Source organism: Schistocerca nitens, chromosome 2 (assembly GCF_023898315.1).
Source record: "Schistocerca nitens isolate TAMUIC-IGC-003100 chromosome 2, iqSchNite1.1, whole genome shotgun sequence".
In the NCBI taxonomy this organism is placed as follows: Eukaryota; Metazoa; Arthropoda; class Insecta; order Orthoptera; family Acrididae; genus Schistocerca; species Schistocerca nitens.
The window spans coordinates 4,675,637-4,700,735 of record NC_064615.1 but is presented as its reverse complement, the minus strand read 5'-3'; the positions used below and the strand labels follow the sequence as shown (position 1 = coordinate 4,700,735).

Sequence of the window (25,099 nt, the reverse complement as noted above, 5' to 3'; positions counted from 1 at the left end):
CACTTTCCTTTCACATCTCTTTTCATTCTAGGAAACAAAGAAAGTTGCACAGGGCAAGGTTGTGAGACTATGGGGTGGGGAGGGGGGTGGGGGTTGAGAGACGGGTCATCACATTTCTGGTCAAGAATTTTCATAGAGACATGGCTGTGTTAAGAAGGGGTATTGTCATGATTGAAACATCAATCACCCAACTACCACAAATCGGGTGCTTCTGCCACATACCACTGCACAATCTTTTCAAAACTTCCGAATAGAAAGCCTGGTTAACTGTCTGATCCTGTGGAACAAACTCTGAATGGATGACTCCTCTCACATTGAAAAAACAAATCAGCATTGTGTTAATGTTTGATTTCACGTGATGAGCTTCCTTGGGGCGAAGCAAACTTTAAAGTCTTCCACTGAGTTGGTTGTTGCTTTGATTCAGAATCGTAAGCATAGCACAAAGTTATGTCACCTGTGGTTTGAAAAAAAGTTTGGATCATTTCGGGACTCTTGCTTCGAAGCACAGCATGCTTCCGTGTAACCTTGTTTGAGTTGAGCAGTCAGCAGTCGGGGCACAATTTGGCAGCCACCCTTTTCATTCCCAAATATTCTGTCACATTTCACTGCACTGAACTCCAAGTCACTCCCGACAGCTCCACAATTTCTTCAATGGTTCGTCGTCAATCTTCATTGATGACTGCACAGAACTTTTCAACATTTTCATGTGTTCAGGATGTGGAAGGACAACCAGAACAAGGTTTGTCATCAGTTGACATTTATGAAATAGGAAAACCACTCAAACACTTCAATTTTCACCATAGCATCATCCTTGTACACTGTTTTCAACATTCCTAGAGTTTCTGTTCCACTTTTTCCGAGCAAAAAGCAGAATTTCACCATCGTACACTGTTCTCAAAAATCAGCCACTGCAAAAACAATGATCACACAAACAGTTGTAATTACAAACTCTGCTCAAACCAATCTTGACCTCCTCCAGCAATGGCAATCGGCTTACTGACTGTGGAATGTTCGCTCTACAAAACATGGTACTTCAAAAGCTCCAGCCACCCAAAAAATTTGTTTGGTTTCCCCCCCCCCCCCCCCCCCCTTGTATCAGGGACTATTCAGAATGAAATTTTCATTCTGCAGCGGAGTGTGTGCCGATATGGAACTTCCTGGCAGAGACTCTAATTCGGGACCTTTGCCTTTCGTCTTGCTCTTGCCTGGGAAAGGCAAAGGTCCCAAGTTCGAGTCTCGGTCCGGCACACAGTTTTAACCTGCCAGGAAGTTTCAGAGAATTATTGCTGGAGTTATTAATGTTAACTACTTGCAACAAATATAAAATTGCAGAAGCAAATAAAAGTAGGAATTTTACAGATAATGTTTCAGTTTATGTCGCTTAACTTTTATCTTGGCTAATGACAATGAAACATTGTTAGAAGTTCAAAAATACTTAAAACTCAAGATAAGCCATCTGCTGAATAGAAATACTTGGAGTAGGGCTTACAGACACACAAGATTAAAAATGCTATGGACTTTAAAGCTTTAGACATTAAAAAATTCTATATGAGAAAAAATGGAAAAAATATGCACTTTCCCTTAACTGCTAATTAAGAAGTGGAGATTATGCACTGGAGCAGAAGTAGAGAAGATGAAGGGAAGATTCAGATGTGATTATAGGTTAACAATCAAGGTTCTATTTCAAAGTAAGTCCTATCACTTTGTTTAGTGTTAAAACAATAAGAACTGGACTTACTGTGGGTCAACATTTGCTGTGGCCTCATCAAGTACTAGTATGTTGTTGTTTCGCAGAATTGCTCGTGCTAGACAAACAAGTTGTCTTTGGCCAACACTGAAATTGCTGCCTCCTTCACTGACTTCAAAATCTAGTCCATCAACAGCTTCTTTAAGTTTCACCTGCAATTAGTGTTAATAAGTTAAGTATATATTTATTGTTATGCGTAGTACTTAAATTTTATTAACTGTAATGTTATGTCAGAAGTATATTTTCTCTAAATTTATTACCTCTTCTAATACTTCATAAAGTCTATGATCAGGAAATTCACTGAAAGGATCCAGGTTGTATCGAAGTGAAGCAGAAAATAATACAGGCTCTTGAGGAATGATAGATATCCTTTTCCTCAAATCATGTAGACCAATTGTCTGTGTATCTATATCATCAATATAAATAGCCCCTTCAAGCTCTGCTAGACGGAACAGTGCTGAAATGAGTGAAGACTTCCCTGCTCCTGTTCTGCCGACTATTCCGACCTAAGGATATAACAAAAGACATCATTGTAGAGAAGTTCTAAATAGCTAAAAGCTTATGTATGTGTCATGTGGATTAATTTTCTAGTTTGTTTATCTCAGTAGTCAGGTTACATACAATTTCCACTTAAGGTTTTTCCTGGTTATTATAATGTCACTATATTTCAAAACAGTGGTTACAGTGTGCCTTTTACTTCAAATGGAATGCTTTCATAAACTCACTCCCAGAAAAATTGTGTATATTGAAACAACTATAGGATTTGGACAGAGTTAGGGTACTCCAACAGTGTAGCCTAGAAAAAAATTTACTCTAGCTGTGAATTAGAGAAGGGGAAAAACTCAGCAGCATGGAATACGACAATTCATTTCAAAGCTACTATTACCTCAATGCATTTTTCAATAATTGTTGGCTTTCAGATTGCCTGAATCATGAACAGTCGAAAACCAACATTCCATTAAGTATAACAAACAGGTCATTTGAAGATGAGGCGTAGCACCTTTACATCACGCCTGTAGCAGTTAGCAATAGCAAGCAGCCTCGTGCAGAGATGAGACTTATTTCTAAATAATAATAATAATAATAATAATAATACTTTATTTGACATTGAATGATTCATTGCATTTGTATAAAAACAGGTGTTACAATTCTTGACATATGGCACAGTAATACATCCTTATGAGTATGTTACTGATTAACAAAATGATTAAATTACAAATATAATGGTTTGCTTAACACTGTTTACATATTTTTTCGAAGCATTTCTTATTCTACATGTAAGTATGGTAGTCTTCTAATGAGTAAAATGGATTTTGTAGCAGGAATTTCTTTAGCAAAAATTTAAGCTTCATTGTGAGTAGGGTAATAACTTAACTGGGCAGTGCATTGGTTAATTTTAAACCAGCATATTGTGGACCCTTTCATAGAGTGTTGTTCTGTGGCTACTGATGTAAAATTTTTCTTTATTTCTGGTATTATACTGATACAAATCATAATAAATGTTAGGCTGCAGTCTTTTAACAAGTAATATATCTTTTAGAATGTACATATTTACTATGCTTAGTACACCAGTTTTTAGAAACAAGCCACGGCATTGTTCCTTATATTTTGCTCCACAGATGATTTCTACAGCCCCTTTTTTGAAGTAGCAAGCTTATTTAGATTTGCTTTGGTTGTTACTTGAGCTATTTTTAGTCTGTCTGGAAAGGTGCCAGATTCTATTATTTAATGCTACAGACAGAGGTACAGAGACATTTTGTCTGCACATTCCTAATACATTTATACTGAGGCCATCATGCCCTGTGGAACTGCAAGATTATAGAGAGCTAATAATGTTAATTATTTCTTTGCAATTTGTGGAGGCTAGATATATGTTATGCTCAGATGGATTGTCTTTAAAATTATGCTGCACATTATTATGTTATCATTGACAGCTTCCCCTAATGAAGAAAAATATTCATTGAATATACACACATAAAAAAACGTTTTGCATCACCTCGGTTCCGAGAGTTCCGGAACTTTTAGAGAAAATTGGTGTAGAGATTAACATAAACATCATTTCCACCCTTTTTATTGCTTATGAAAAAACACATTGCATGTTGCACCACCATACAGCGAGACCTTCAGAGGTGGTGGTCCAGATAGCTGTACATGCCGGTACCTCTAATGCCAAGTAGTACGTCCTCTTGCATTGATGCATACCTGTATTCATCGTGGCATACTATCCACAAGTTCACCAAGGCACTATTGGTCCAGATTGTCCCACTCCTCAATGGCAATTTGGCATAGATCCCTCAGAGTGGTTGGTGGGTCATGTCATCCATAAACAGCCCTTTTCAATCTATCCCGGCATGTTTGATAGCGTTCACGTCTGGAGAACATGTTGGCCACTCTAGTCAAGCGATCATTATCGTGAAGGAATTCATTCACTAGATGTGCACGAGGGGGGCGTGAATTATTGTCCATGAAGACGAATACCTCGCCAATATGCTGCCAATATGGAGGATGGCATTCATGTATCGCACAGCCGTTGCAGCGCCTCCCATGACCACCAGCGGCATACGTCAGTCCCACATAATGCCACCTGAAAACAGCATCGAACTTCCACCTTGCTGCACTCGCTGGACAGTGTGTCTAAATCTTCCCCAAGGTCGGCTTCTACCAGTTTTTCGATTCGTCTGTAAAGAATTTGCGTTAGTATTTTGCAGCTGTGACTTATTAAACTGATAGTTCAGTAATTTTCACATCTGTCAACACCTGCTTTCTTTGGGATTGGAATTATTATATTCTTCTTGAAGTCTGAGCTAGTTGGCATATAAACTTGTACTACTGTAGTAGGCTTGGGCTTCGTGTCTATCTTGGCCACAATAATGCGTTCACTATGCTGTTTGTAGTAGCTTACCCGCATTCCTATTTTTTAATTTATTATTAAACTTACTCCTGCATTACCCCTATTTGATTTTGTATTTATAACTCTGTATTCACCTGACCAAAAGTCTTGTTCCTCCTGCCACCGAACTTCACTAATTCCCACTATATCTAACTTTAACCTATCCATTTCCCTTTTTCAATTTTCTAACCTACCTGCCGGATTAAGGGATCTGACATTCCACGCTCCGATCCGTAGAACGCCAGTTTCATTCTCAAACCATGGAATGTGTGCTAACATGCAGTTCAGTATATTGATGTTATCATAATACATAATTCTTCTGCTTACATATAGTTTCTTTTTAGTGACAAAGGGCATCTAATCTGCCTCCCATTTTAGCTGTACTGCATGCTGATCAGAGATGGCTAGTTTTAGAACAGCTGTACTGTAGGAAAGATGGGTCACATTTGCGATTATACACTCCTGGAAATTGAAATAAGAACACCGTGAATTCATTGTCCCAGGAAGGGGAAACTTTATTGACACATTCCTGGGGTCAGATACATCACATGATCACACTGACAGAACCACAGGCACATAGACACAGGCAACAGAGCATGCACAATGTCGGCACTAGTACAGTGTATATCCACCTTTCGCAGCAATGCAGGCTGCTATTCTCCCATGGAGACGATCGTAGAGATGCTGGATGTAGTCCTGTGGAACGGCTTGCAATGCCATTTCCACCTGGCGCCTCAGTTGGACCAGCGTTCGTGCTGGACGTGCAGACCGCGTGAGACGACGCTTCATCCAGTCCCAAACATGCTCAATGGGGGACAGATCCGGAGATCTTGCTGGCCAGGGTAGTTGACTTACACCTTCTAGAGCACGTTGGGTGGCACGGGATACATGCGGACGTGCATTGTCCTGTTGGAACAGCAAGTTCCCTTGCCGGTCTAGGAATGGTAGAATGATGGGTTCGATGATGGTTTGGATGTACCGTGCACTATTCAGTGTCCCCTCGACGATCACCAGTGGTGTACGGCCAGTGTAGGAGATCGCTCCCCACACCATGATGCCGGGTGTTGGCCCTGTGTGCCTCGGTCGTATGCAGTCCTGATTGTGGCGCTCACCTGCACGGCGCCAAACACGCATACGACCATCATTGGCACCAAGGCAGAAGCGACTCTCATCGCTGAAGACGACACGTCTCCATTCGTCCCTCCATTCACGCCTGTCGCGACACCACTGGAGGCGGGCTGCACAATGTTGGGGCGTGAGCGGAAGACGGCCTAACGGTGTGCGGGACTGTAGCCCAGCTTCATGGAGACGGTTGCGAATGGTCCTCGCCGATACCCCAGGAGCAACAGTGTCCCTAATTTGCTGGGAAGTGGCGGTGCGGTCCCCTACGGCACTGCGTAGGATCCTACGGTCTTGGCGTGCATCCGTGCGTTGCTGCGGTCCGGTCCCAGGTCGACGGGCACATGCACCTTCCGCCGACCACTGGCGACAACATCGATGTACTGCGGAGACCTCATGCCCCACGTGTTGAGCAATTCGGCGGTACGTCCACCCGGCCTCCCGCATGCCCACTATACGCCCTCGCTCAAAGTCCGTCAACTGCACATACGGTTCACGTCCATGCTGTCGCGGCATGCTACCAGTGTTAAAGACTGCGATGGAGCTCCGTATGCCACGGCAAACTGGCTGACACTGACGGCGGCGGTGCACAAATGCTGCGCAGCTAGTGCCATTCGACGGCCAACACCGCGGTTCCTGGTGTGTCCGCTGTGCCGTGCATGTGATCATTGCTTGTACAGCCCTCTCGCAGTGTCCGGAGCAAGTGTGGTGGGTCTGACACACCGGTGTCAATGTGTTCTTTTTTCCATTTCCAGGAGTGTATTATCCAGACATGTTTTGCTGTTTCCAATTTCTCTAGTTGGCTCACGGATAACTGGATTCAGATTGAATTCATTGAGTAGGAGGTGTAGCTTTTTGGTATTGGCATCATTCGTTAATAAGTCTATATTTATATCCCCTGTTATTATAGTATTTACATGGCCATTTAACCCTGAAAATGTACTGTCTCTATATGTATCAACAAGTCAGATAGATTTTTGAAAAATGTATCCATACTGGCTCCAGGTGGCCTATACCCACCAATAATTGCTATACTTTCTCTACCCCATTTGAGAGTCATTGCAGCAAATTCTGTGATTCCTTCTATGCAGAATGCACTTATGTCAATAACACTGAAATTACTTGCTTTAACAGTGAAGATTGCTATGCCAGCCCCAGACTTGTTTTTCCTACTAGAGGCAGAACAAAATTTCATGGTGAGTGGTTCACTGTTGCTAATTAGGTCTTCAGTGCCAGTGTTTAGTTATGACTAAAATATTAGATTAGATTATTTTTTCATTCCATAGATCTGTGCTGAGGAGATCCTCGTGGATGTGGAACATGTCTCTCTCTCTCTCTCTCTCTCTTTTTTTTTTTTAAAAAAAAGCTGAGATGACAATACTAATAGTATGAATATATACAATACATCATTTGTTTCTATTAAAAAAATTCGTCAATGGAGTAGAAGGAGTTGGCCACTAGTAAGTCTTTCAGGCTCCTTGTAAACTGATCTTTACTTGTAACTAAATTTTTTATTTTTGCTGGCAAATTATTTAAGATGAGTGTTCCTGAGTAGTGGACCCCTTTTTGAACTAAAGTAAGTGCTTTTAAGTCCTTCTGCAGATCATTTTTGTTCCTGGTATTGTATGTATGAACTGAGCTGTTTGTTGGAAAACGATATATATTATTTAGGACAAAATTCATTAAGGAGTAAATGTACTGAGAGGCAGTGGTTAGTATACCCAGTTCTTTGAAGAGAATTCTACAGGACGTCTGTGAATTTACGCCACAAATAACACATATTACACGCTTCTGGACTCTGAAAACTTTTGTTTGACTTGAAGAATTACCCCAAAATATTATACCATATGACATTATGGAATAAAAGTAGGCAAAGTATGCAAGCTTCTTCATTTTTATGTCGCCTATGTCTGCTAACACTCGAATTGCAAATACAGATTTGTTAAGGCGTTTCTGCAGTTATTTGGTGTGCTCTTCCCAACTGAATTTATTATCACGTTGTAATCCCAGGAATTTAAGACTGTCAACCTCTTATATCTGCTCTTCTTCGTATTTTATGCATATGCTGGGTGGAAACCTCTTACAGGTTCTAAATTGCATATAGTGAGTCTTTTCGAAGTTTAATGTCAGTGAGTTGGCTTTAAACCATTTATTAATATCCATGAAAATATCATTAGCAGATCTTTCTAGAACTACACTTGACATACTATTTATTGCAATACTTGTGTCATCTGCAAACAAAACGAACTCTGCTTCTGGCAGTGTAACTGATGAGAGATCATTAATGTACACAAGAAAAAGCAATCGCCCTAAGATGGATCCTTGTGGGACACCACATGTAATTTCTTCCCATTCTGATGATGGCTGATGACTTAATTCACTAGTCCCTTGCACTGACACCCTTTGTTTCCTGTTAGCAAGGTATGACTTGAACCATTTTGCAGCACTGCCCATGACACCATAGAATTATAATTTACTTAAAAGGATGTTGTAGTTCACACAATCAAATGCCTTTGACAAATCACAGAAAATACCTGCTGCTTGTAATTTGTTATTTAATGAATTAAGTACATTTTCACTGTAGGTGTAAATAGCCTTCTCGATATCAGAACCCTTCAGAAATCCAAACTGTGTTCTTGATAATATGTTATTTGTGGTCAGATGGTTGAGAAGCTGCCTGTACATTACTTTTTCTAAAATTTTTGAGAATGGTGGCAAAAGTGAAACCGGTCTGTAGTTTCATGGTATCTCTTTATCCCCTGTCTTGAATAGAGGCTTAACATTTGCATATTTTAGCCAGTCAGGAAATGTCCCAGTTATAATTGACTGGTTACACAAGTAACTTAGAATTGTACTAAACTCACAAGAACATGCCTTAATTAACGTTGTTGATATTTCATCATAACCAATAGGAATGTTTGTTTTTAAAGATTTTATTATGGAAGTTATTTCTTTTGGTGAAGTGAGTGACATATTCATGTACCTGAAGCTATCTGTAAAGGCTAGTTTCAGATATTCAAGTGCATTATTTACTGATCCTGACAATCCCATTCTATCAGTAACAGATATAAAGTACTTGTTAAATAGATTTGCCACACTATGCCCATCGGTTACTAATGTGTCATTTACCCTTAGTGCTATTTGCTCCTTTTCCTTTCTGGTTCTACCTGTCTCCTCTTTCACTATATCCCATATTGTTTTTATTTTGTTCCGTGACATTGCTATCTTCTTCTTGTAGTGCATTTGCTTAGATGTCTGAATTACTTTTTTTTAATATTTTACAGTATTCCTTGTATTTAACTAAATCATCAGCATTGGAGCTATTCTTGGTCAACAGATACATTTTCCTTTTTGTCTTACAGGAAATCTGTATTCCTTGTGTAATCCATGGTTTTATTATAGACTTCTGCTTAATTTGAGTAACTTTTAGAGGAAAACAGTTTTCAAACATGGTACTGACATTGTTCATGTATGTGTTATATTTTTCATTCATATCATGAGCACTATAAACATCCTTCCACTTCATATCTTTGAGCAGTTTTCTAAAACACTTAATTTTTGGTTGACTACTCTCCTGTACTCAGATTTAGCAGTCTTGATAATCTGCTTAGAATTTACATCTAAAACAAGGAGCTGCATGTCATGATCTGATAGTCCATTTATAACAGGTTTTATGATATGATTTTGTTCCTTTGATTTGTCTATAAAAATGTTATCAATGGCCGTCCTTGAGGATTTAGTGATCCTAGTTGGAAAGTTTACAGTGTGAGTTAGATTGAAAGACAACATTACTAACTGCAGTAAATGTTTACTGGAAGATTGCATTAGAAAATCTGCATTAAAGTCACCAGAAATCAAAATTTCTTTGTTTCTTCCTGTTCAATAACCCAAAAGAGCTTCTAGATGATTTATGAATAGATTATAATTTCCTGCAGGTGCTCGGTAAATAGTTACTATTATATAGGATCTGTTATGGAACTCTACTTCTGTTGCACATGATTCAAGATCTGCTGCTCTAAACAGAATTTATTAATGTCAATGTTCTTGAATTTATGGCAGTTTTTAATAAATGTGGCAACTCCTCCTCCATCCATATCTATTCTGCAGAAGTAGGAAGCTAGCTTAAATCCTGAAATGTCTAACATATCTATACCAGTGGTCACTTGATGTTCAGAGAGGAAGATTATGTCAATTTGGTTAGATGAATTCATTTCATCGATACAAATGAGTAATTCATCAACTTTATTTCTGAGTCCCGGAATGTTCTGGTGTAATAAAGATAACTGATACTGCATACTAATGGGATTATAACTGCTTTTGCGAAAATGAACTGGCAGTTTCTGATTACTTTCTGTTAAAACATTGTTTAAATGGAGGCTATATGCTAAAATCTGACTCCTGTTCATCTGTTTTCTCAAACTGAGTGTGTCTGCCAATCTCTCTTAATACTCGCTTTCTTTCCCCATTCCCTATCCTAAAAAAGGCATCCCTCTGACTCCTGTGACCACTGGTATTTTACCACTTGTGACAGTATCCCCCTTAAGTTTTCTGCAATCAACCCAGACAGTTTTCCCTTCCCTTTCCTATTGGGGTGAAGGACATGCCTAGTGTAGTCCCACCTATCGATAGCATCCACAGGAATCAAACCAATATGGGACCCTATATCCGTCCTAAGCAGCCACTCCAACTCCAAGTTCACCCGACGGAAGAGTTCAGATGAGGCCGATCATGGCGTCTCAACACAGACACAAATCCCACACTCTTACGCTTCGTTGCTGATGCTATCTTTACCAGGTCACTTTCTATGAAATATTCAGAGTCTCTGTCAATGCTATTTCCCGGACCACCCACTATAACCACGGCATCCTCCTTTGTGAAATCCTTGCGTAAAGAACCTACATCCTCTGTTACCTGACCCAGATCTGCACTAGGCTTGAAAAAGTTTTTGACCTGGTACTCTGGAGCTAGATTTTCCTGCAGTAGTTGGCCAACACTGTGAAGTCACTGTTTACTTACGATACACGCGCGTGAAATTAAGCCTAAAATCCGTGCTATAGGTGCGAGAAGAAAAAGAAACTTCTTACCCCGTTTAATCTTCTGTAACACTTCACTAACACGTCCACTAATTTAACAACACTTATATTTATAACACCTGTACACGTTTAAAAATAGCTTAATAACAACGCTTTTTATAATTATTTAGTGCAGCAAAACCTCGAAGAGTCCGTGTCGGCGCAGTGTTGCCAACAGATTTATCAAGACATATAATAACATCCAGAGCATTGTGCTTGTTTTTAAGACTGCCAAAATTCTGGTGTATGACTTTAAGTTCTGAGTTTCTCCTGCTGGACTATACAAGAGGATTTAGGGCTTTTCAAACTGTCAATCAGGCTTTACAAGTTTCCCAGGATTGGCTGCAGATTTGGTGGGTTGTGCCATTCCATGGCAATGCACTTATTTACAACACTTTGTGGAGAATTTTGTCTAAGTTCCTAAACAATTAATTTACTGACTGTCTTTTTTCCTCTTTTGTTCATGTGCATACCATGAGTTGCGTGGAGGTCTCTTTCTAGATTGCTGACATTAACTGGGGATACATGGTGAAATTTATTACATATTGCTTTAAGCATATCTTTTGTCTTGTATGATTCACCAGTTTATGGTACTGGGGAAACAAGAAACATACTCGGATAATTTAGGTAGGAATAACACAAAGTTCCCTTCTTTACAAAAGTTTTCTAACATTGCTCTGAAAAGCTATTAAGTTGCGATTGGTTCAAGGTAAAAGATGCGTGATAATGGATTGGCTATAAGATTTTGCAGCCAATCAGAAAACAGTATGTTCACACATATTTTATGGGCTGTAGAATACTTTAGGGAGACTAGAAAAAATGTGTAGCTTAACCACCCTGATGATAGTATAAAGCTACTATTCACACTAGTAAGGGCTGATGGTGAACTTATAACAGAGAAGTGACAATATAGTGAAGTTTTATGTAAAGTCTATATTTCATTCCGTAGCTCATTTAGATCTGTTGCTAGAGAAACTTCTGATGTGACCTGCAGATACAATTAGTGCAGTTGGTTCTACTACTGCTTGTTCAGTGGAACAACATTGATTTGTTTTCTAACAGGGAAGACTTGTAAGAACTGCACAAGAAGAGAACTCCACTGAGACGTGAGTGTACAGTTTTTTTTTATAGGTGAAAAATGTAACTGCACCACCGTGTAGGCTATATAACTACTTCAGTAAATAGTGAAATCTGTATGATTAGTACTATGTATACCAATTTGCTTGAAGTTGGCCAGATAAGTTAGTACATGGGGCCAAAGAACAGCTTTGTTGATACATAACAGTGGTCGTCAGAATACTAATGATTTTGTGTTGAAATCACAGTACTTACTGGTTTGGTGGTTTATTCCATTAAATTAAGTTACATGTATTCCACAACAACTACATTCTGGCATCCTATTGAAAGGAACCCAAATACTTCTGTGGTGAAAAAATTGATGAAATTTTAACAGGAAGGTTAACTAACTAGATATTTAATAACATTTAAGAATGTTTTTTTTTTTTTTTTTTATGGGAATTTTCATCGACAATAGTGCTGTTGTCCAGAGCAATGTGGCTAACACCTGAAGTTCCTCCACAGTCCAAAAGCCATCACCAGCACTGCAGTTCAAGAGATTTAAGATGGACTGATTGGTTGATGAGTAATTATAAAATTCAGCACCAACACTTAAGTGAAAGGAGAGGTTAGAAAGGCCATGAGTCGGAAGACTGTTCACTGCAACTTGGACGATGATTGTTTCCTCAATCCACAATGACGTCCCAACAGCCAACAGTAATAACATTTGCTACCTGTCTTCCTACAGCAACAAAGTACACTCTGCACACCAGTCCAGTTTTCTATCAGCATCGTAGTGCAGTGAGATTCTCAAATATTGTTTGGTGAGCTGTGTTAAATACAGATTAATACTGGCTGTAAGAATGTCACATTGATGGGGGGAAGAAAGGTAGCCTTATGTAGTATCAACAGATGTGCTAACATCTAGGTAAAATACAGATGGAATCCAGATGAAAGCTGAACAGGGACATAAGCCACATCAGCAAGATATGTTTGTAATAAACGAAAATTATGACTTTTGGTAACAGTGTGTTGAATGGAGAGGAGTATAATTTAAAAGTCATGAAAAAAAGTTGGAGGGGGGGGGGGGGGGCTGATGAAGAAGCTCAGTACAGGTTCTGGGTGCAATAGGAGTAAGATACCGGAAAACATTGAAGGAGGGAGGGAGGTGCATATTATACTCTAAGATATATGTGTAAACTGTGTAATAAACTGGTAGGTGGACCAAAGAAAGGATGAACTCCACCCGAACAGAGGATAGTGAAGGTAGCTGTAGGCACATTGTGGAACTGGGATGGTTCTTTTAGGGAATATTCTTCTGCAGAAGGAGGTGTCTTTCCTGGTTTCTACAGAAATCAGAAACCATTGTTTTTGGAGCTTAATCCACAGTGGCAAAGTAAAGGAGCCTATCTTTGTTGTCTGGTTGATTTTGTATACTAATTTATTAAGGGAATAACATGGACACACGTGTCTGAGCTAGCTTCATGAGTTTTTCACGATATAGGAAATAAAGAGTAAAGAAGTATAGTATGCAAGGCAACAAAAGGTTGCTAACTGTTTGGCAAATGTAGCATTTTTTGCTAATAGTTTTGTACTACAGAAACTTCTACTCTTTTAGGTGGTGTACATTGTGTGGTTTGGTTTGTACAGATTTTATTGGGGAAGTGTAGCTGAAATTAGAGTCAGCTGCTTAGCTTACTTCATCTTATTTGAAAGCATTGTACAGCAAGCAAGAGATACAGCTCCTATGCCAGAGTTTCCTTAAAAGTTTAGTTTGTTAACAGGGTGATGGCTACTGTCTGTTATGCTGCACTCTCTCTCTCTCCCCCTCCTCCTGCCCCCCTCCCCCCCTCCAGAGGCTGTCAGTAGCAGGGTGTTAGAACCAATTTTCCAGACCTGTTAAGGTGAAGCCAGTGGTGACCATTCTGTAGGACTGGCAAAAATCTTCGTCCCTCCGGCTCACCAGTGAAGAACCTCCCAGGGAGAGATCTTTGGGGTGGGGAGTGAGATTGTTATCTGTCTTTGTAGTCTATCATCTTTCTTTCTCAGTTCTAACATTCCTACTCTTTCTTTTCCTTTCCTTTCTTCTCAGCCAGGAGTACAAGGTCCATCCTCTCTCCTTCCACATTCCGTAGTTTCCAGTGTGAAACCCATATACTTATCTGTGTATTAGAATCTGTTTTTGCAGTATTGCCAGAAACATAGTGCATGCATCAGTGACTCCTGGACAAAGTTACAGCAATGATCAACCTATAACATGAACTGATAATTATTTCCTGTGCAATAGCATTGTTAAGTGATAAATACTCATTATGTACCAATACCAGAGAAGGAAAGTTGCTACTCACCATATAGCGGAGATGCTGAGTCACGATAGGCACAACAAAAAGATTCACACAATTATAGCTTTCAGCCATCACACACACACACACACACACACACACACACACACACACACACACACAACTTGCACACATGTCTGCAGTCTCAGAGAGCTGAAACCACAATACTCATTATGTTTAGATAAAGAATTGATAATTAAACTAGAGGTGCAACTGGTTTACCAGCACCCTTTGTGGCTACCCCACATGCATGGAGAAATAGAGACAATGTAAAAAAGTGGGTATGATCATAAAATATTTGGACTATAACTTTCACAAATTTAAATTTGTTTGTATAACCTTCATCAAAGTACTTCAAGATGAGGTATATTGCGATGATAAGTGTTACTTATTCTTCGTGGGGTAATCCACAGGTAACAATAAGTAACATTAGGACTGTGTCTTGATTAAAGACATCTTAAAATGGAATTATATAAAGTAGTACTTCAACAAACACCACTGTGGTTTTTAGTTTCCAAAGTTTTAACTAAATGTAATTTGTGAAGGCAAAAGTGTCTTGTGAACTACCAGTACTATTGACCTGTGTATGTTCTATAGCCATAATGACATCTTTCATCTCAGGAAGGGGATATGTAGCATAGCATATCGCTTGCATGAAGTGATGTGTTGCACGATATCTACCGAACTGACAGCTGATGATCATCACTGTGAAAGTTTTTTGTTAGCTTTTTAATCTAGAATAGCATACTGACTGGAAGTTTATGACTGTCTGTGCATGTAGACTGGTATGGATGAACGCCGCACATCTGAAAGGTGGGGCGATGGTAGCAGCTTTACTACACTTCACATTACTTGCTGGTTTGGTGGTTTATTCCATGCTGCAGTGTCCTTCCTCAGAGACACGAGGTGCACTGTGGAAACATGCCTTCTATGACAATGACAGTGACACCATGGAAGAACAGAAATTAGTTTCTATTTGCCAGATTGGAACAGAATTGTCACATATCATTGCTCATGTGTGAATTCATATTCTTATGAAATGTTATCTCTTTGTATTTAATACAAAGCACTTTCTATTAATTGTAGAGAGTAAAAAATAGGTAAGAGTTTTTAAGATTTCCAGCACAGATACAATTGCTAACGAGAAGTTGTTCTCAGTAAAATGAACTATATGGTTAGTCTGAACATTAAATCAAGAAATGGCAGTTCAGAATTGAAAGATAACAGCAATCGTAACCTATACACAATATACTCAAATGAGGTAACATTAACGGCAGTAGTACTGCAGATCATCTCAGTACTAGGACATAAAAAATCGAGTCCAGCACTAGTATGTCATCTGCTGGCCTAATCCTGTGATATTACAGCTACGCGTTCTCAAGGAAAGTAAGCTTAACCACAGATGCTGAAACATCACAAGGCATTAATATTTCATGTTTTTCCCTCTGCTAACAAGATTACTAATGAAGGCCACAGTAATGTGTTAATGACAGAACATGTGAAGATCAATGAGGAAACAGAGCTATCTATGCTAAGGATTTGTTCATATCTCTCAAGAAACAATTCTGTAATTAATGTGCTATGCTGCCCCTCAAGTACCTGCAATGGCTTTGTTCCTGGTTGTGGCTTAAATGAATGACATATGAAGTCGTACAAAGGATCTCTAACAAAAACTTAAGCATTCGCTAATGTAAATATAACAATTATAAGGAAATCCAAGCTAACAAAAATGTTTTGCAGGACCCAGAAACAAATATAATTAGTAAATTACTTGATGTAACTTCACATGTAAACAACCGAACATACTAAACGTGCAAACAAAGTTGACTCTCGGCACGCTGGCTGATGGAAGCGACCGTAAATGGGAAATGCCTTTGCAGTCGTTTCCATCAGCCACCGCGCTAAGTGTTTGTGCGTACAATACACTTTCTTGGTGTCCAGGCAAAAATTAAAATTTCAGCTAACTTTTTGCTTTCCGCTGTATCGTTTGTTTATTCATTCATTCACACACACATCATGCATAAATCTCATTACACACTATGTAATCAAAAGTATTCGGACACGTGGCTGAAAATGACTTGCTGGAATTCAGTATGCTGTTGGCCCACCCTTATCCTTGATTACATCTTCCACTCTCGCAGGCATACATTCAATCATGTGCTGGAATGTTTCTTGGGGAATGGCAGCACATTCTTCATGGAGTGCTGCACTGAGGAGAGGTATCGATGTCGGTCGGTGAGGCGTGACACAAAGTCGGTGTTCCAAAACATCCCAAAATGTGTTCTATAGGATTCAGGTCAGGACTCTGTGCAGGCCAGTCCATTACAGGGATGTTATTGTCATGTAACCACTCCGCCACAGGCCATGCATTATGAACAAGCGCTCGATTGTGTTGAAAGATGCAGTTTCCATCCCCGAGCTGCTCTTCAACAGTGGGAAGTGAGAAGGTGGTTAAAACATCAATGTTAGCTTGTGCTGTGATAGTGCCACGCAAAACAACGAGGGGTGCAAGCCCCCTCCATGAAAAGCACGACCACACCATAACACCACCACCTCCGAATTTTACTGTTGGCACTACACACGCTGGCAGATGACATTCACCGGGCATTTGACATGCCCACACTCTGCCATCGGATCGTCACATTGCGTACCGTGGTTCATCACTCCATACAACGTTTTTCCACTGTTCAGTCATCCAATGTTGACGCTGCTCACACCAAGCAAGGCATCATTTGGCATTTACAGGCATTATATGTGGCTTATGAGCAGCCGCTCGACCATGAAATCCAAGTTTTCTCACCTCCTGCCTAACTGTCATAGTACTTGCAGTGGAACCTGATGCAGTCTGGGATTCCTGTGTGATTGTCTGGACAGATGTCTGCCTATTACATATTACGACTCTCTTCAACTGTCGGCTGTCTCTGTCAGTCAACAGATAAGGTCAGCCTGTACGCTTTTGTGCTGTATGTGTCCCTTCACGTTTCCACTTCACTGTCACAACGGAAACAGTGGACCTAGGGATGTTCAGGAGTGTGGAAATCTCACATACAGACATGTGACACAAGTGACACCTAATCACCTGACCACGTTCGAAGTCCATGAGTTCCGCCGAGCGCCCTATTCTGCTTCTCTCACGATATCTAACGACTACTGAGGTCACTGATATGAAACATATATTTTGAGGGTGTCCAGATACTTTTGATCACATACGGTGTAGTAGAGCCTTCAAAAATGTGTAAACAGTTAGGCTATTTTTGTAAACTATACTATCAACTAATTACAAAGATTGCTAAACTACTTACACAGTTTGAGTAGATCTGAATAAAACAGTTTTAGGTTTGAGGCTGCAGTTTTTTCTAAAATAACTTAAAATTGATGTTTCAACAGTCTTTGCAGAGGTCCTCTTGCAGATGACTAAATTGTTGAGTTCTGGACGTGGTATGCCCAATATACCTTTCTGTTTTGTTTATCAAATGACAATTTCATTATGACAGAGTTGAGCTTGAAAACAAACCGTGTGAAAATAAAGCAGTTAATAGATACTTGAACTTAGTGTAACACAAGTTCTGGAAGCTGTTTTTGTAGAAAAAGGCTGAAGATGGTGTTACGTGCAAAATTTCAATTCTGATTTGAGAAGAAGGATAACTCATTGTAAAGAAACAAAACATATATGATGACAGAAATATGAATCTTGCAGAAACATATTAAGTGGAGATACTCTTTCAGCAGTAGGTAGGAAGAGACCACAGATGCCAGTGACGACTGCACTTCTCAGAATCTTAAACAGAAAATATTAGAACAACAAGTTTCTGTTTCTGCTCTCCAAAACATCTGTGAACTGCATCAAAATGACAAAAAATTTGTTGTTTTCAAAGCATCTTCATGTAAATAATAATTGTGATTGAAGAAGCTTGTGATTATTGCTGATAGCCTCAGACGTGTTGGTGGAGAATCAACTGTGGGATCTGTGAATTACGTGATGCTTGGGGCTTTCCTGCTGGTAGTTCATTTTAGACTTCCTTCTTGTCCTTATCCGCTGTCTCCTTGGTCTGGATGAATTCCCTACTTAATTTATAAACTGTCCATTTTCCTTCTATACATTTCTCTGTTCACCCCGATTAAATTACCTGTCTGCTATGGTCTGATAATAATAAACTATTTCTCTCTTTATCTCTTCATAATTTTATATTGAAAATACTTGTTTTGTGGTTTCAGTTGTACTAATTATTCATTATTTATGGTTGAAAAATATTACAATCTTGTTTTACCTTGTATTCATGTCACTTAAGAGTTATGTATTATTTTTGTTCCAGTGATTCATGCAATTTCCTTAATGTTCAGTCCATATTACTCCCTAATAATCATCTTAATAAAACAAGTGTAGTAAGTTTACCTTTTCAGCAGATTTTATAGTAAAATGGAGATCTTTTAGAACTGGAGGATCTGATGCAGAATATCGTAAATATGTATGAACAAACTGTATGACTCCATCATCTGGCCAGACTTTTGGTGGTCTCCTGCCTGTAATAAAGCTCCGTTAGTTTAACTCACATGATATCACTTTATGTAATGTTTCTAATGGTGAACAAAAAGTAATTAGCAATGAATATGGAAGTCAGTATTAAAGTATCATTAAATATGACCAATCTGACAGATGCTATGCATGAACACACACAGCTGGTTGCCAAATTGTATCATCAAATATCTCAAACACTATCAAGGGCAGAATAATGAATCCACAATTAATCAGTAATTAAAACAATGGTAGATCCAGAAAATACAAGAACATGAAGAACTATTGTGACAAGATTAATAAAAAATCAGGTACCATACTGAATATAGAAAGACAAAATCAAATACCAATCGATATAGAAGACATCAGCATCTCCAATAAATTGGAACTAGAAATGCACTCTCATACAATTAGAAGTTTGTAGATCATTAGCGAGAAATACTCCACAGTTTCTTCCTCATCTAGAAATAGTCTTTACACAGCTTAACAATAAGAAGAAGAAAATTGTTGTTTATTGAGAGTTTAACATGGACTTCTAAACAATGGCAATCTTAGACAGTTACTCTAATTTCAACTTATGCCCTATGGTGTCATTCTCAGTCAGAGTAGATGGTAATAGCAAGACTACTATTGCCACTTTCTTCTTAGGCCCCACATGTTATAGTGATGCAGGGACCACAATAAATGGTGTATCAGATCATGATAATCAAATAAAAAAGTTAAAATATACCAGCTGCAAAATAGTAAATGATCGTACCTAAGTTACATGTGTTAGAACAATAACATGAGACACCAGAAAATCCTGAGTGTAATACAAATAATGGAAGGAGGCACTGACTGATTGACAGGTGCACAAAAAAGGTTGAAATGGTGCTGAGTGTACAGATAATGTCCTCGTCTGGAGCTAACTGATACAAAACACACACAAATGCTCAGGGCTACGTTTACCCCCCACCCCCCAAGTACATTGTCCTGGCAGTGCAGTCCAGTTAGAGAAAGAGGTCATGTAACAGGAGAGAGGTGAATGGGAAGAATAATGGAGGTGAGGGAAAGGGGAGATTGAGTTGCAGAGGGGCAGGTGGGGAGGGGGGGGGGGGGAAGAGAGAGAGAGAGAGAGAGAGAGAACAGGATAGGCATGCGGTCCCAGTTAGTTCACCCTGCCACAGGCAGAGAGAATTGTATGTAGCACTTGAGAAAGCAAATTAAATGCATAGGGATGAAGTAGGAGGGCTGAGGGCAGGAGACTGATTCCAGGAGGATAGCGGGTTCAGAAGTTGTGTGGTAATGATAAATCCCAACAATGCAATTCAGGGCAAGTGATATTGGGGGGATCCATACACCAGAGGTTGCGAAGCAGTCATTAAAGTCAAGTATGTTGTGCTCAGCAGCATTTGCTGTCACCGGGTTGCCAACTCGGCTCTTGGTAACAGTGTGCAGGGACCATCACTGGGTGGACAGCACATAAAAGGCTGTGCCAAAGCTAACAACACAGCTGCCATGTGACATGACTGTTTTCACAGGTGCCCCAGTTACCAAAATGGTACGATATGCCTGTGGCAGGACTGGGATACAACGTAGTAGGTAAACGGAAAGAACATTTCTTGCACCTACGCCTTTCGTAGCAATACGACCGTTGCGACAACAAGTTGGAACAAGCTGTGTCGTAAGGAATGGAACAGGTGTTTTGCATATTGGGACAGAGGAATACTACTTTCAGAGAGGTGGGAGGGATGTTACTCATTTATGAACACGGCGATTGATAATAGAATCCCGGACTGAAACAACTGGATAACTTTCTTCTCCAGCGCTTCAAGTACCTATTGTAATGGATCTGGGAGATGTGTTATTTTCTACCAAATTTGTTGATACCAAATCTAATGAGGGAGGTTGTAAATGTTTTCTTATATTTTTGTCAGAATATTTTTTGTGAATTGTAATTTGCCTTATTATGCTAATTTGCTTATATGTTCGAGAGTGACAGCATATTGATTAATATTAGTAGAAGTGACGAATAATATCAAAGAGACTGGTTAGAAGTGGAAGCTTGTGTGTTGTCTGAAATGTCTTTGATGTTGGAGTCGTCTTTGACCGTAGTCAGTCGGCAGTGAACACTCGGTGTGTGACGGTAGAACAATGTACAGGTCCCCATTATAATAATTTGCAAGTGACCAGAAAAAATGAGTTATTCTACTACTTTTTTTTATATAAACATCAAGAAGGAAGTACATTCGGAAAAATGGTATTTGAAGCACCAAAAATGAGGCAAACGCATTGAACCAGGACATTTCCACAGCCGACGAAACAGCATTATGGAATCATACTTTTACTAGATGACTGAAGCCAACACAAAAAGTCAAATATCATCTTATAAACATCCAAGGAAAAGTGAGTACTGTCATGAAATATGCTAAATTCAAGTATATAAAAATAGTAAGCATATTTCACTATGAATCTCCCAATCTACTCATCCACTTCAATGTGTGCAACATACAATTCCACCTGCCAGTGCCAGGGTAGGCTCACCAGTGCCACATCCATAACCTGTTGTCTGGCTCTTTCTCCCTAACAGTGCTCAGCCACCCTTCCGTCCCTTCCCTTCTGCACCTCATTCTTCTTCTCACCCACTCCATCCAATGCAACACCTTACCCCAAATCTGCTGCAGTGATGATACAACACAGCTGGTCTGTACAATGTAGACATGTACCAGTCTGCTGCAAAGGAAGGTATAGTGTGAAATCCCAGCAACATTTTCAATCTTTTTTACGTTAAAAGTACATTGTGAAAGGAAAAGGAAAATGTATCTTTTTGTAAAAATAAGTAGGGATCCTGCAGTACTTGCACACTGCAAAAAGTACTCAAAATTACTATGGTTATTAAAAAAATCAATGAACATGCACATAATGTCAAAAACCAACAGACTTGGGGCAGCATGGAATGTAGTGAAGCGAGAGACAGGACAACCAGTCACAGAACAGCACTATTGAACTGAATGGAATGGATGTGAGCAGTGAGTCACAGGTAGCAACTGCTTTTAATAATAATTTCTTAAATATAGTAGAATAGTTCAAGAGCAAACTCACAGTGGTATGTTTAAAAAGTGTCTTTGATAAAACTCTATCATACGAATGTATCACCAGCTTCTCCTGAAATTAAGAAAACCATACATTCTCTCAAAAATAAAAGCTCACCTGGCTTTCCTGGTGTCTCCAATAGAGCATTAAGAATTTGTTCCCGTATAATATGCCCAGTCTTATCTGAAATATGTAATGCATCACTAACTCAAATCATTTTTTCAGAGAGACTGAAATATGCCATTGTTAAACCCCTCTTTCAGAAAGATGTTTTACTGCTGACATCATTCTCCAAAATTTTTGAGATGATGATGTATTCTAAAATAGTATCTCACCTTAGCAACAATCATGTCCTTAGCAGATTACAGTTTGGGTTTCAGAAGGGTTGCTCTACTGAGAATGCCATTTACATGTTCAGTCAACAAATTTTAAAAAGCATTAAATAATAAAACCGCACCAGCTGGTATTTTCTGCAACCTCTCTATGGCATTTGATTGTGTGAATCACAGTATTCTCCTAGAGAAATTAACATTTTATGGCATTGATGGTATAGTCAACCAACGGATAATGTCATATCTAACCAAAAGAATGGAGGAAGTTGTATTCAGTAATTCAAGCAATATAGTCCACGGACGTAATTATGATGGGGGAGAAATCATGTACGGGTTCCCTAAGGTTCAATCTTTGTTCCACTACTGTTCCTCATATATGTAAACAATCTTCCACCTAGAATACAACAAGTAGAATTAGTTCTTTTTGCAGATGACACTAGTATTGTAATCAATCCAAGTATATGTACATAAATAGAAGTGATGGTAAACAAAGTTCTTAAAAGCATCATTGACTGGTTTTCTGCGAATGGTCTCTCCCTCAATTTTAAGAAGACCCAACATACTCAGTTCTGCTCATCTGGAGGTTCTACACCAGTGATAAGTGTAACATATGGTGAGGAAATAATAAATAGAGTGGAACCTTCAGAATTCTTCGGGGTCGATATTGATGAGAATAAATTGGAAAAAACACATTTTGTAACTCCTAGAACAACTTAGTTCAGCTACATTTGTGCTTAGAATCATTGCAAACTTTGGGGAGAGACAAATCAGTAAGTTGACATATTTTGCATATTTTTTTATTCAATAATACATATGGAATAATGTTTTGGTGTAACTCACCTTTAAGCAAGAAAGTCTTCATTGTGCAAAATATGGTCCTCACCCATGATCATCATGTAAACACCTGTTTAAAGAGTTGGGCATTCTGACTACTGCTTCACAGCATATTTATTCCGTCATGAAGTTTATTATAAATAATCCACTACAGTTCAAGAGGAACGATGAGGTTCATAATTACAACCTGAAGGAAATTTGATAACAAGCCCAGAAAGTTTCTCCTTGACAACTCCTTCTACTCCGCAGAAGAATTTCGATTGTTGTAATGTGTAAAAGGTAGTGGGTAGGAATAACTAACTCACATATGTATGCCGGTTTTTCTTTTTGTATAAGAATTAGGAATGTTCAGAATGTAACCATATGTACACATTAATTTGTGGTGTGCATGTATAGTGACTCAGTCCACATCATTACGATCTGTCATGCAAAATTATCAAATGAACATGCTGCTAACTGACCAACCAACCAACCTGTTGATCACTCAATCCATTACTATATGGTGACTGGTTATCTTTACTCCTGTTATTTACCACTAGAAAATATTTATGAATTGTCTCCAACAAGAACAATAGGAGGAAATTTTCTTTTTTACTTAATTTTTGAACTTCTATCCCAAAATCCAAAGCCAGCTTCCCTCAAAGACAGCAAAAATGAAACTAAGGTGAAGAAAACAAAATAATTTGTTAAGAATTGGGACTAGAATATATCCTGTAATGAGGGAATTTTACCCATTATAAAGAGCTCTTACATCAAAGTAGCAAAATTATACTACAAAAGATATCAAAGAATTTTAAACTTTGTTAACAGGAAGTCAAAAAGCATAAATTGTGAACAATTTAACAGGCAAAATAATAAAGCAAAAACCATAGAACATGGTAAGGTTTGTGCATCTAGAAATGTAAAAGTAGAGATGCTACATTTCTCTGGCAACAGGACAGACAAAAATAATTTGAGAATGGCAGCTGTGGCATTCAATGATTTTTTTTTTTTTCCATTCAATGATTTTTTTTTTTCCTAGCTGTATCTGGAAAGGGGGGGTACCTCCACAGCACTCAGTCTCCCACAGAAGTTACAGTGCTGCATAGCCACATACAACACAGGGTTTTGTATACTTTTGGCATGGTTAATGAAAGGTGCAGGTCCTTAGTAGAAATCAGACGTTCGTGAATCTTTTTTACGGGTTTAATAGATCAAACAGAGAGTTTTCTAAGAACTGGAACTTTCCAAATAAGGAAACTATGCAACTGCATACACTAGAATATGCACAGAAGACAAAGTAGTAAAATTAAAAGAATTATCCAAACACAAATGCAATAAATTTACATACCAGATTGAATCTGACGGTAAAGCATTTCAACCTTATAAAGTGATTACTCATCTTTTTATGGTGGCGCATAGAGAAAATATAAAATATACCCATATTTGGTAGGTTCTGTCCTGCACTATTTTTTTTAATTAGTTTAAGTAACAAGACAGACAAATCATGGCAATTTATGCATTTCTGAAAAGGTAGTGAATGACAGAATTGCTGCATATTTAATAAATAAAACCTTCATTGTAGTGTCTCAGTTTGACTTTGTTAAACGTTAACTTCATTTGTCCATATATGCTGACTCCCATACAACACTTAAAATGCCAAATATTTGGCTTCAATAAGGCTTATAAATATAATATTTCTTCCAGAATGAGATTTTCACTCTGCAGCGGAGTGTGCGCTGATATGAAACTTCCTGGCAGATTAAAACTGTGCGCCCGACTGAGACTCGAACTCGGGACCTTTGCCTTTCGCGGGCAAGTGCTCTACCATCTGAGCTACCGAAGCACGACTCACGCCCGGTACTCACAGCTTTACTTCTGCCAGTATCTCGTCTCCTACCTTCCAAACTTTACAGAAGCTGTCCTGCGAACCTTGCAGAACTAGCAAGGAGACGAGATACTGGCAGAAGTAAAGCTGTGAGTACCGGGCGTGAGTCGTGCTTCGGTAGCTCAGATGGTAGAGCACTTGCCCATGAAAGGCAAAGGTCCCGAGTTCGAGTCTCAGTCGGGCACACAGTTTTAATCTGCCAGGAAGTTTCATATCAGCGCACACTCCGCTGCAGAGTGAAAATCTCATTCTGGA

The 25,099-nt window shown here is 39.0% G+C and overlaps 1 protein-coding gene across 1 annotated transcript in view; it reads right to left on the bottom strand.

Moving 5' to 3' along the window:
• LOC126235667 (ATP-binding cassette sub-family C member 4-like) overlaps positions 1-25,099 on the bottom strand; it is a 311,483-nt gene that overhangs the window by 12,289 nt on the left and 274,095 nt on the right. The window contains exons 20-22 of the mRNA XM_049944390.1: positions 18,620-18,747; positions 2,008-2,253; positions 1,739-1,899 (exon numbers count right to left, since the gene is read on the bottom strand). Coding sequence (XP_049800347.1) covers positions 1,739-1,899; positions 2,008-2,253; positions 18,620-18,747 — 535 coding nt within the window. The remainder of the gene's footprint in view (positions 1-1,738; positions 1,900-2,007; positions 2,254-18,619; positions 18,748-25,099) is intronic.